This window comes from Ahaetulla prasina, chromosome 3 (genome assembly GCF_028640845.1).
Source record: "Ahaetulla prasina isolate Xishuangbanna chromosome 3, ASM2864084v1, whole genome shotgun sequence".
In the NCBI taxonomy this organism is placed as follows: domain Eukaryota; kingdom Metazoa; phylum Chordata; class Lepidosauria; order Squamata; family Colubridae; genus Ahaetulla; species Ahaetulla prasina.
In genome coordinates, this window is record NC_080541.1 from 199,656,614 (window position 1) to 199,670,239 (window position 13,626).

Sequence of the window (13,626 nt, forward strand, 5' to 3'; positions counted from 1 at the left end):
TTAAGATTATGTCTATTAAAATCCATGCTTCCTTTCATAGCAGTTCAAATTTATGTAATCTGCAGGATTTATGGAATTTTTAAAGAGGAAGATTTTGTGATTCACTGACATATTTACAAATATTTGAAAACTATTTTCTTTTAGGTGGCTTCGGAAACAGTTCTACTTTGTTGACCGCAACAGAGAGGATAGGTAAATAGAACGTTACTGTTGTATATTACGAAATGTGATGTATTTGAGTAACAAAAGAAGGCATACAAGTCTAAAAATTAGTTTTCTGTTTAATTTTTATTAATAAAAAATGAATGTGGATGATTAGAACAGTAGTATAATCAAAGTTGGAATAGTGTCTATTCTAAACAGGAAAAAGTAACATTTTAATTACTGTATTTTTCAGACTATAAGATGCTCCGGACTATAAGATGCACCTAGCTTTTGGGGAGGAAAACAAGAAAAAGAAACCTAACTCTGCCTTTCAGCAATTCACCTCTTTGCAGCAAACATCCTGGTCAGCTTCAGCCTGATTGAGCACGAGCAGCTGATTGACAGTTGGATCTGCCTCTTGGAATACCGCCTATCAGCTGTTCCAAACTGCAGGGATCACCGCCACCCATTGCCGCTGCTGCTTATCGCCACATCTGCGTGCCCCATTTTTGGCCCATTCCAGGCGGCGAGGATAGGTGGCAGTGGGAATTCCTGCTGCCTGGAACAGGCCAAAAACGGGGCGCATGGATGCCTAAAATGGGGCGTGCGGAGGTGACAATATGTGGCAACTGTTCGTGCTAAATCAGGCTGTGCTGAAGCTGACCAGGCTGTTTGCTTTGCTGCAAGGAGGCAAATTGCTGGGAGGCAGAGGCCGAAGGGTAGGGGCCAGTGGGTGGGTGGGGCTTCAGCTAATTCGCTCTATAAGACGCACAGACATTCCCCCCCCCCGTTGGGGGGAGGAGTGTGTTTTATACACCGAAAAGTACAGTAAGTAAAATAGGCCTCTTAATTAATAGGGAAGTAACATTTCCCACTATATGTGTTATATAAATGTGTGTATGCATAAATATAAGTGCTTGGAAAAAAAAACCTGGAGACAACAATCAATAATTGTTGTTTTTGAAGAATGCAAGAATGCTTCAAGTAAAATGATTTCGGCTATAACAGAAAACTTAGAATACCATTCTGAGAATATTTTTGTCTGCATATAAATGTATGCAAGTTAATTGATAGATGAAGAGACCAGTACTTGCATTAATAATTAATTAAATTTCTTTAACTGTAACTCGTGAGATACTCCATAATTTAATGCAAAGATGGTTTATCTTCTTGACAGCCACATATTAGGATGAATGAGTTTGGACATCAAAGGTGAATGCTGGAGACCTGATTTTTTTCCCCGCTCTCTCTTCAAGAAAGCGAAGGCAATTTGAAAGAGATATATGAATATATGAATATATTCATTCCAACTAAATTTTTAAAAATGCATTTAACTAGAACAAAATATCTGCATACCGTAAGAAACTAAATCCCTTGACTTTTTCATAAGAACACATCTCAATTTCCAACCTGAAAATCTTACTAAGGAAGTTCAAGAGCTCCATATGAACATATGCTTTGCCATTATGCTGAACAGAGATGGGCTATTCTGTATCGTCTTTTTCTCCCCCTTAAAAAAAATATTTCAACATGTATTAATGTGAACTCTATTGTGGTCTCTCACATGTGTTCTTTCAACTTGTTTGGGTGTGACAAGATGTCACGTGAGCCACCCCCCCATGACAATAGCACTTTTCTACAAAATATTTCTAATAATTGCACAATTGCTGGCTGAGATTCAGAAATACAGGCTTGTATGCCGGAATTTCTCTTTAGGTTCTTCCACAATAAATTCTTATATTTCTGTTTAGGGTTTTCTAAATGTAACAAGTCTTTTGATGACTGGCAAAACTAGATCCTGGAGGGGACATTCATTATGTGGAATAACAATCTCTGTTGCAGGGGTGAAATGCTACCGGTTCGCTCTGGTTCGGTCGAACCGGTAGTTAAAAAGCTATTTCCGACAATCAGCTGTGGTGCGGGGTTTAGCTTTGCTAGAAAGTAGGAAATCCTCCTTTCTAGCAAAGCTAAATCGCACGCCGCACCTGATTCCCTCCCTGTTCTACAAGCCTCCCCCGTTCCCAAGCCTCCTTTTGGAGCGTACTGCGCATGCCTGTGCACACACACAGCACTGTGTGTGTTTGGTGAGCACTGCACATGTAGCACGCATTTGGCACACAGCACGCATGCGTGGCCAGTGAACCAGTAGCAAACTGATTCGGATTTCTGTTGTGTTTGCATGATACATTCACCTCCAAATGCATAGTGACTGAATATATATTAAGAAGACAATCCTTGAAAAAGTAAAAAGAAGTAAGATTATTTGATTGTGGTTAAAACAGATACGTTGTTATCTCTTCCAACCCTTAATAGATTTGTACTGATAAGGTTTTAAGGAATTATTTATAGATAAGAGATGAAATATGGGAAGGAGAGATCATTTATTGTATTTTAATAGAGGGAGAAAGAGTTGATGTGGTGAAATGATGTAAGGATTAGATTAGTAAGATTCTAGATTATCATCTTGCCATTTTGTAATATGCTTTGTTTTAAATTTTTTTGTTTTAATTGTATATACATTGGGTTTTTATCTTTTGGCTGTACACCACCCTGAGTCCTTCGGGAGAAGGGCGGTATAAAAATCTAATAAATTATAATAATAATCTCTGCAAGGGAAGTACATACAGTTACTATACAGTAACCCATAATGCAACACAGTTCTTAAACAGGAAAGACTAGCAGATTGCTAGCAATAAATTTCAGCATTCATCTTTTTTCATTCCTTTGGACTAAACCACAGTCATTGACCATCATTATTGGTCTTTTACTATGAGAAATCACATTGGGGAGTACTGAAAACATTCATCAATATGAATGCTTAATACCCCACAGAGTGGTAGTGAAAACCAGCTGCTGATAAGTATTTCCCATGTGTTCTTAGCTCCAGAATCTATTGTAGAATATGTGACTGTGTATTTGACGGATTGATTCATAAAAATTAAAAAGAGAATTCTGAGAAATGCAACCTGTTCCTGGAGCATGATATGCTGGGAAGTAATTTTTGATTATGAGCCATTAGGTCATAATCTAAGCACTTAGACAGCTTTTCCAGGATGATACATCCCTAGTCAGCTCTTTAGGCCCTTCAATGGTATACCTGTCACTGCTACAATTCTCTTTCCTTCCAAGTTTCATAGTATGATAAATAGTTAAAACTGAGAAGATTCTGAGATGGAGAAATTTGCTTAAGGTGGCCTTAGGTGAAGGCCAGCCTTAAGGGAAGCCTAGCAATTAGGCACCTGTGGCTAGAATAGCCAAGGAACATTCAAGAAACTTGAAAGCAGCAGAAAATGAGGGGCTGGATCTAGGACCTCCTTCCACCCCTAGAGTGTTCAGTTCACCCTGTTCTATTTTGTGTTTTTTATTTCTAATGATTTCCTGCCCAGTCAAGAGACTTTTGCTTGTTTGAAAGGTGTCTGGAAACCAAGGCAGAGGCAATTCAAAACATTAATAGAACATGGAGCTGTACCACTGATCAGAAAAGTTTTCAACAGATATACCAAGCTAGCTTGATACCTAATGAACCTTTATCATTCTTTCTTATTTCTATCTGTTGTTAAAAAGATTCTATTGTGTTTTCCTGTTTTCACTGTCCCTGGTCTGTGAGAGAAAGGACCAAGATACAATTGACTTGCATTTTGACTTCATTTAACAATGAACCTTTTCCAAGAAAAAAATTAACAGGCTTCTTTTTGTAAAAGGAGAACAATTAAATTATGAACAATTTAATGATCACAGTTTATTATAGGCTTTTAAATTCTGAATGGCACGTATCTTCTTTATGGGATGTATCTGCTTTTTGGTTGAAAGTTTCAGCTAAAAAAATCATCACTGGTCATTGAGGTGGCTTAATGGTCTCCAACCTTTTTCTTTATATAGGCCACTGTATCATCATCAAAAGTGGATGACATTGTCTGTGTAAGCTGTTTAATAATAAAACTTAATATAGCTTATGGCTTGTAAGCCTCCCAGAGTCACCTGATCAAGTTGGACAGCTATAGAAATTGAATGAACGAACCAATCAGTCAATCAATCAAAATGACAGTTAAAACTCTTATCTCACAAAATTAATACATTTTGCAACTATTTTCAATAACATAATATGCTCAGTCAAAGAAAATCAAGAGTCCGGAAGCACCTTTTCTGATTAACAAATTTTATTAAAAACCATAAACTTTTGTGGGCTGCAGCTTACTATGTACAATTTAAATTGTGGTGAGATGGGTGGAAAGGAAGAGGAAGATAGGTTGGTTATGCAGATGCAAGTTACACATCAGACAGATTTCAACTATCTTTTGTTATATTAATTTTATTAAAGATACAGTTAATACAACTAACACAAATTAAAAATGCTAATAAAATGGAGAAAATAAAAAATAAAGGAAGAAAATAAGTATATCTTACCCAAAAGAGAGAAACATATAAAGAAATGCTTTTCTCCTGTATCTCAATAAATATAGATAATTTTAGTAACTTATCCCTTCTTTTAACATGCAACAAATTCCGCCATGATCATCTGTTCCACATGCAGCAGAGTTATCTTCAGTTCCCCATTTCTTCCCCGGAAATCCCTGATAATCAATTAACTTAAAACAATTAACAATTGCAATGTGTTAAAAATGCATTGGATTCATTGAGAATTTCTGAGATAACTGAAGCTTTTTGATGCATATCAGTTCAACAGTATCTCAATCTTGGTGAAGAAAAACGTTTCTAAACAAATCCTAATGTTTAAACATTTATTTGACAATAGAATAGCTGTATCTAGTGTACATATGTTTCGAAGGTCATCAAACTAATGAGAGAATTCTTGAGAGGGCAGCTATAGTAAAATCTGCTGTCCAGTTAAAATCTATGAAATTAATGTGTAACATATTTGGCAATGAAAATTCAAAGTATCCCTCAGAACAGATTAGAATGGCTCAATTTGACAATGTGTTTTTGCTTAAGTGAAATGCTTTCTACTGCTGCCTGTTGGCGTCAGTCTCTCTTTGCTTCCAGCCAAAGAGTGGAGGGAGAAATTATGTCCCAGGAATCAGATTAACTATTCATGCATATTTGACAATGAGTTGCTAAAGCTTTCTTGCTATATTAAATCTACACACCAGGCATCTTTAAGAAATACTAAAGATTGTGATTTATCAAATATGTGTATCGAGTGAAATGCACTTACCTTCCCTACCAGTTCGAAAATGTGTGCACGCAGAGGCTGAAAACTGGCGCAGAAAAGGGACGTCATGACGTCTGCGTGGGTGGGCGGGGCTTTGCGCAGTCAGCCCTACCTGTTGTGTCTTGTCCGCTCTCACCGCAGCCGGGGGTCTGCTTATCTGCTCCCGAACACGGAGGAATGTATGCCTCCCGGCCCCAGTCCTGGCTCCATGCCCAGACAAGCTGCAGAGGAGGGGGCACCTCCCGGTCCCAGTCCTGGCTCCATGCCCAAGCAGGCTGCAGAGGAGGGAGCATCCCCCGGCCCCAGCCCTGGCTCCATGCCCAGGCAAACGGAGCAGCTAGACCCCTCCCCCTCCTCCACAGCATGTGAGCCTGAGGAAAGTTTACTTCCAACAGCTGATTGGAGTGACCCTCGCATCAGAAGATTGGATAGGCGGAAGCAACAGAAGGAAGGGACGGGCAGGCCTTAATGAGTGCTGAGTCATGGAGCCACACCCCATGGCCTATATAAAGGATCTGCTTTCTGGCAGTCTCTGAGTCAGGCAAAGTCAAACTTATCTTGCTGAAGTCACTTACTGGTCTCCTGCCTTCTCTGAGGACTTTGCTAGGACTTTGGGCAGAGCTGCAGAGGCAAGCCTGATTCGGATTTCCCTGACCCGGCCGTCAGCGGAGGAGTGGGACACGACACTACCGTATCACGTGATCCGGTAGGAACCGGCTGAATTTCACCCCTGATGTGTATTACAAATATTAAGGTGACAGCAATAGTTATTCCTGAGTAGTTCTTCAATTCAAGCACAGCAGCTGAGAGTTGGCAAACTTAAGAGTGATGTCCTCATCATTAGCTGAAGTATTATCATTATTTTTTCCCTATATGTTGAACAGATCACTTTTGGCATCTTTGTGTTGGAGCAGTATCTGAGGAGGCAATTGCAACACTTATTTTTTCAGAAGATTAACCCTCTTTAAATCCTTTCCAATGATATTTAGCACTTGCTAATTTGTGAAATGTTGGAAATCAAAACGGGTTCAGTGACATGTGCCAGCTGGGTGACCTTGGGCCAGTCATTCTCCTTTCAGCCCAACTCACCTCATAGGGTTATTGTTGTGGTGAATATAGGAAGAAGGAGTATCATATTCAGTGCCTTGAATTGTTTATAAAAATAATAAAAATAGGAAATAAATAAAATACATATTGCCGAGGTAGAATGCCTTTGCAGGTTGTGGGGCCATGCTTGGCATTTAGATGGCATTATGGACTGCTCACTCCAGAAGTTTTATGGACCAAAAAGCAGGCAGAGCATGACAGAAAGGATTTCCATTTGTTACTGGAATCATTAAATACGTGTGTGTGTGTGTGTGTGTGTGTGTGTGTGTGTGTGTGTGTGTAAGTAAAAATATGTATAAAACAGAGAAGATACTTTTTCTCACCCACTGAGATCTGGAAGTCATAAATGGGTTGTAGCCGAGTTCCATTTCCTGAACTAATGACTGAGCTAATCGTTGGACTGTAAGGTTATATGTCTGCAATGTGCATTTCTCAGGAGTTCAGCTGAAGGGGGGGGTGCTCCCCCTCCCTAAGTGGATTAATTCCAGCTATCTTCTTTTGCTCTGGATAAAGTTTTATAGCCTCTGTTCCTGGGTGGAGGAGACCAGCATTTCTTGGATGCCAGGAATACACGAGTTATTTGCCAACAGTTCATCATCTGCAATAAATTTACTTGGATTTCACCAGTCATTGGTTGACTGACAAATTGCAGTATATTATAAGAACTTAGCAGCAGACCTGCTCTAGACCTGTGGAAAAGGAGAACCCAGCATGCTAATGAGCAAGTGGTTCAGTACAGAATAGCACCACATACTGAGGGCTCCTGGTGCCCTCAATCCAGAAAAAAGTCATGCACTCCTGCTTCCATTGTTTCACAGTCAGTACAATATTTGGTTGTGGTTATGGGAGCACACATGAAACCTGCAGTTTTTCAGAAGAATGGTTTTGATTATTGTATTCCAGTATAACATTTGTGGAATAGGCGAATTGAACTGATGATCAGAATGTAAAAGAGATGATGTGGTATATTGGGTAGGAGTGGTAAGCCTATTTCTTTTAGTGGATCTCAGCCAAACAATTGTGCAATTTAATTTTCAAGGAGCCTCTTATACCTTGCTTCCATAAGAGTGAGTAGAGTCAGCAAGACATGATTTCAATCTAAGTTTTCAAACCACAGCTCTGTAAAAAATAGGTTAAATCACTGTTAGCTTGTATTCCTGCCACAAAAACACAGTGATTCTAGACTGATTGGAGATGTTTTGTCTCACACTGTGGATGACTGCCTGGGACTGCTTGATGACCCCTCATGAATAAACATTGCAATTTAAGGGTACTTCTTTAAGTGCTGCAAACTGCAAGGGAAGATCAATCATGGAAAATAACGGCTTTTCAGGGAAGTCTCTCCATTGTTAATGATTTTCTCATTGCTAAGGATAGATTGAACTTCAGAAGATCTTCCGCATAATTAAAATCCAAAAACATACCCTTTCTTGAAAAAGTTAAATAATTGATTACAGTATAGCAGTGATGATAATGATATTTGTTCAGTTGACAATAATATCAATTATTGGCAAATCCATGGGCCAAGTCTCTTTTCATTTTCTGAACTTGCACTGTTTCTTTGAGTTTTTCTATGCTCTGGCTGATGTCAAGCGTTGATAGTTTCCAGCCATCATGGTGTTTTTTTTCTTCTCCAGTACCACAGCTCAAATGAGTCGATTTTCTTTCTGTGTTGCTTTTTTACTATCCATGCAGTATAGTACATTTATGTTGTTTGAAAGAGACTCATTTCTCAACTAATATTTGAGTTTGAAAGAAAGCAAATCTCATTTTCTACACTTATTAAGGAAAAAGAAGGGGAAAACATGCTTATTTTGAAATAATTTGAATTATTTGGGAAAAAAATCCACAATTATAGTGACTATTTCCTTTCAAGTAATACAATCTGAGACTGCTGGTTTTAATAACTACTCCAATATTTATAATTTTGGAAATACTTCAAGATAATCTCATCTATTTGTTCAAGGATTGCTGATAGTTTTGTCCCATTATTTTTTCCATTCACTGATTCGCTTGAAGTGTTTTTGTCCATTTTTAAGGAATAAATTATAGGATTTTGGAAAACCTAAGTATAATCAATTTAAATCTGACAATTGGAACATCAGAAAACTGGAAGGAAGCTTATTTAAAAAATGCAATTTCCATAGTGATCCCACAAAGCCAGAATCTATGAGAGAATAACAGGCAAGGTTAGGAGTTCATGCCTTACAAGAGGCCAACATTAACTACACTTAACAACCATTCTGAACTGTGTCAGGAGGATGACAGGAGCAGCATCTGAGGGGTGGAGTGGAGGAAATGCTTCTATCCTTTCATAATAATGCTTGGCTTGTTTTATTGTGTTTTCAATCTTTTGAGCAATTTTGAGAATTTTATAAGTTGACAATGCATAAATACAGAAATATGGCCTCATTCATTTATTCTTTTTTTCACTACCCCACTAATCTAGGATTTCTGCAAAAGACCTAAAAAATATGCTATCTCAAGTCAACTACCGCGTCCCCAACATGAGATTTCTAAGAGAAAGATTATCAGTAAGTATTTGGTTTTTTTCTCCCTGTTTATATGTGCAGAGTTTTGATACCCATTGATAAAAGTTGTAGCTTTTTTTTTTTATTTGCATTTATATCCCGCCCTTCTCTGAAGATTCAGGGCGGCTTACACTATGTCAAGCAATAGTCTTCATCCATTTGTATATTATATACAAAGTCAACTTACCTCCCCCAACAATCTGGGTCCTCATTTTACCTACCTTATAAAGGATGGAAGGCTGAGTCAACCTTGGGCCTGGTGGGACTTGAACCTGCAGTAATTGCAAGCGTGACATACTATTGTATGATTATTTATTTATTTATTTATCTATCTATCTATTTATTTATTTTGTGTGTCAAGTCATTGTTGATGCCTGGTGACTGCCTGGACTAGTCCTTTCCATTTTCTTGGCAAATTTTAGAAATGGTTTCCCATTGCCTGCTTCCTAGGGCTGAGAATGTATGACTGGCCCAAGATCCCCCAGCTGGATTGATGCCTAAAGTGGGATTAGAACTTCTGAATGTCACATTTGGATTTCAGATTGATGCACCCTATAAATTAACCCATCTATTGAGATTGGTCTTGTTCTACTCAGACTAAGAACTTCATTGTTACTGAGAGTTTGAACCTGGAATCTTCTGCATTTATTTATTTGTATGTTAGATTTATAGCCTATCTTTTCTTAAAGAGCTCAGGGTAGGATACGAAAAGCTGTCTCCTTTCATTTATTCCACAATTAACCATATGAATTATGTATCGCTGAAAATATAACTGTCCCCTAAATTACCTGGTGAACTTCCTTGGCCAAGGGTGGACTTGAATCTCAGCTTCTTTGGTGGTAAACTTTAAATAGTACCTCAAATACTGTTTCTTCTTTTTATTACTAAATAAACCAATCTTTCCCAATCTGGAATTCTTCCCATGTATGCTATCCTGAAATCCCAAATTGCTGAACCCACATGGCCAAAGTAAGTTAAAGAAGATTGGGGGGAAATGGTAAGAGACCTTGAAAATGCATTCCTGTTTTGTACATTTAAGATGCATTACTAAAACGCAAAAGTTCTTCCCTTCTTTATAAAATGGTACAAGAAAAAAGCAGTGGGTGCTTGTATTTCCCACAAATGAGATAATTTATCACTCATATATGACAGCATAGTAGCATATTTTATGATTTTTGTTTGCTTGTTTTCTCTTTACTATCAGGATGTGGAACAGAGAAATGGGGATATCACTTACGGACAATTTGTTCAACTATACCAGAGTTTGATGTACAATGCACAGAAAGGAGTAAGATGCTTCTGAGCGTAATTCTGATGACATTTTTTTTAATACATTTATTAGTCCAGTCATTATTGTTGTCTTTCAGCAATATTTTATTAGAGGTGGGTACCGTCGTTTCCTACATTCACTCACATTCACACACATTTTCATGTGCATATGCAAAAATCCATATATGCAAATTAATGACCATACATTAGGAGTCCCTGAAGAGTCTGTTCAAGACTTTTGTAAATTATACAGTGGAAAACGGCTTTATTATTTCTGTAAGAAACAGCATTGCAGCTCCTCTATTGACATTTGAAGTAGGATGCTTAAATTTAGTAAGCACAATGACTGATTTTTGTTTCTTCTATGTAGATGGCTGTTCCATTCTTAGAAAGGTAAATAAACTGCTTTATTTCCTGTTGGGGCTGAGATGGAAATTAAAATGGCTTGCAACTATGAGAATATGCTGATAATTATTCATTAGTTAATTAGTCAAACCCAGATTATGCCTTCATAGTGTTCTCTACTTTACTTCAGTGCACAGTATGGTGTGGTTGTATATTGTTGTATTGATCTGTTTTGGAAATATTATAAAATCTCAACTTCTGGGATAAGAGCTGCTTTTTCTAATAATTTGGTGCCAGGCATTACAAAATTATGTCTGATAGCAAAATGCAAAATTTATGCAAATTAATTTGCTTTCTTATCAATTGCTGTGATAACAAAGTTCAGTTTTTCTACAGTATTCTTGAAAGTTCTATGTTCCTTTTAATCAACTTTGCATTTGAAGTCTGTTATTTATTACTATCGAATGTGTTTCTGATACTGTCTGACAACAATCCTTTATATTGATATGTTCTTCCTTCCAATTTTCCCTGATAGAGTCAGTGTAAAGGAATGAAGTCCAACAATAGCTAAGCTTTATCTATTACTTTCAGTGCCATATTAATTTTGGCATTGTTTAAATATGATACTAATTCATAATGTGCTTTATTTTTGACATAACTTCATGTGCGAATCCACCATTGCATCTCCATGTTATGTATGAGAGTTACTGTATATGTAAACAGACTCTATATATATTTAAGCTTGTTTGGTTTTGAGAAGCGACAGCTGCCTTCTAAACAACCTGTCTTATCTTGTACTTTATCTTAAAGTGGGGAGAGATCTGAATACAACAGAATTTCTCTGTCAGAGTTCCAGACATTTTTGCTAGAATACCAAATGGTAAGTTCATATGAGACAGAGGGGGAGGGAAGGGGGGGAGGGAGGGAGGGGGGGGGAGAGAGAGAGAGAGCATTCATGCACTAGTGTTGCGAAAGAGTAAAAACCAAAATTTAATGCAGGTAAAAGATTTGCTTACGCTGAAATTGATCTCTGGTAATTAATGTGAATATGCCTTTCTTAGCAATCACTAAAAATGGTTTGTCATTGCCTCTTTCAAGTGTTGCTCAACTACTCTGTTTTCTGGTAATCTGAATGAAGATATGAAATGGGACATTATTCTCTAATAGAGGATTTCAGTACTCTGATATATTGATTAAATTTTCCTTTATAAATGTTTAAAAAGGCCTTAATGAGAAGGCTTTAATATAGGAAACAAATTGCAATCTTTTTAGAAAAAGCTATTGTATATAGGTAATTTGAACAATATGAGAGGAAGAGAGCTTGTTTAATGCAGTGCTTAAATACTCTGAGCTGGTAAGCACCCACTTTGAATCTTAAATCTGGCATTTTGCCGTGTAGGCAGAGGCACTTCATTATTTGTTTTTTATATCAGTTTCATCTCTCACATTCTTCAAATTTCTCGTAAGTTTCAAAGTTTATCATTCTAACCATCTGATACATGCAAGTTTTTAAAAAGAAATATTTTCCCAGACCATCCATGGGGCTTTATAGCTGAGGAAGTATTAAAATCTAAATGACTTAAAGGGATAGAATTGACGCTCATCAAATTTGAGGATGACCCAAAGCTTTTGGAAGTGTGGTGTGGGTGGATAACCTTCAAAAGACAGGCTCAGGATCCTAAAGGATCTTGATAGATGAGCCCTAGGCAACAATGTGGAGTGATAAGAAATGTTAGGTTTTAGGTAAGCAGAAAAAATAGCTGCAGAGGTACAAGATAGATTGTACTTAGTCCAGGGGTGAAATGCTCCTGGTTTGGATCAGATCACCTGATCCGATAGTGATGGCGGCGGGTGGTTCAGAGAACCAGTAGCAAAAATCCCTGCCCCACCGCACCGCCCCAGCTGAGCCGCGCGATCATCAGAGGGTTTTTTCGGCCAAAGAAGTTGTAGAAAAAATGCTTTTAAAAGTTTTTTTTAAAAAAAGTTGCCCCCCCACCAAGCCACGCCCACAGAACCAGTAGTGACAAATTTTACATTTCACCCCTGACTTAGTCCCTTCCAGTTCTATCTCTAATCCCACGTAGCTTTCCATCAGCAATACAGGGATAACAATTACTTGCTACTTTGCAAGAACATTATAAGGCTGGGAAAGGGAATGTTTACAAAATAGCTTGAATACTGTAATAAATAGAATATCTGGCTTCTCAAACTCTATCTTTCTCCATCCTCCTATACAGGAGCTTTGGGCTGCAGACCTTTCCTTGGTACAAGATTTTATGTTTAATTTCTTATCAGATCCATTGAGAGTAATTGAAGAACCTTATTTTTCTTCAGATGAGGTAAGAATCTCACTGAAAAAATAGAACAAGAATGATAGAGGGAGTTGGCTTTACAATACCCAAATCATTGATATCAATGTTCTCTATACTACATTATATAGTTTATTTTATTTATATTATAGGAAATATAAATAAAATAAACAAATAAATACGAAACCGTTGATTGAGGTCAACTGCTAGTTTGAGGTTTGGTATTATCAGCATGCTGATATAATATCCAATTGTATCTTTTGACTTTGGACCAGAAAACGATGCTGTCAAGATTTTGTTCCAGTGCATGGAGGTTGTGTGGGTTTGGATGGGGAGAACCTCCAACTCATTACTACCAAGACCTAGTGACTATGGGTGTTCCAACCATCCAGATTTGGCTCTTTGACCTTGAATGGGGTTACCCTTCCTCTTTTGGTGTGCCTTCCAGTTTTTCCTGGACTCAAAAGATCCTTCAAAAGCAGATGTCAGTTTTGGCTATGAACTTTGTCCAGTGAGCCAGTTGTGTCCTTTCCGAAATTGGGAGGGCTAGTCAGATAGTCACTCATGCCCTACTCACTTCACAGCTTGATTACTGCAATGTTCTCTACATGGAATTGATCTTGAAGACCACCCAGCAGACTCTCTTCCTGCATCATAATTTAGCGTGTTTTCTAAACTATGAGAGCTATAATCCAATACATCTGGGGAGAGTCAGATGGGGGAAAGTCTGAAAAAAAAGCTGAGATTTGGG

General features: G+C 37.8%; 1 protein-coding gene across 1 annotated transcript in view; it reads left to right on the plus strand.

The window, feature by feature from the left end:
- Window positions 1-13,626, plus strand: part of PLCG1 (phospholipase C gamma 1) — a 114,765-nt gene that overhangs the window by 50,320 nt on the left and 50,819 nt on the right. Inside the window, exons 4-9 of the mRNA XM_058176694.1 lie at window positions 145-192; window positions 8,871-8,955; window positions 10,157-10,240; window positions 10,592-10,614; window positions 11,377-11,446; window positions 12,804-12,905. Of these exons, the coding sequence (XP_058032677.1) occupies window positions 145-192; window positions 8,871-8,955; window positions 10,157-10,240; window positions 10,592-10,614; window positions 11,377-11,446; window positions 12,804-12,905 (412 nt within the window). The remainder of the gene's footprint in view (window positions 1-144; window positions 193-8,870; window positions 8,956-10,156; window positions 10,241-10,591; window positions 10,615-11,376; window positions 11,447-12,803; window positions 12,906-13,626) is intronic.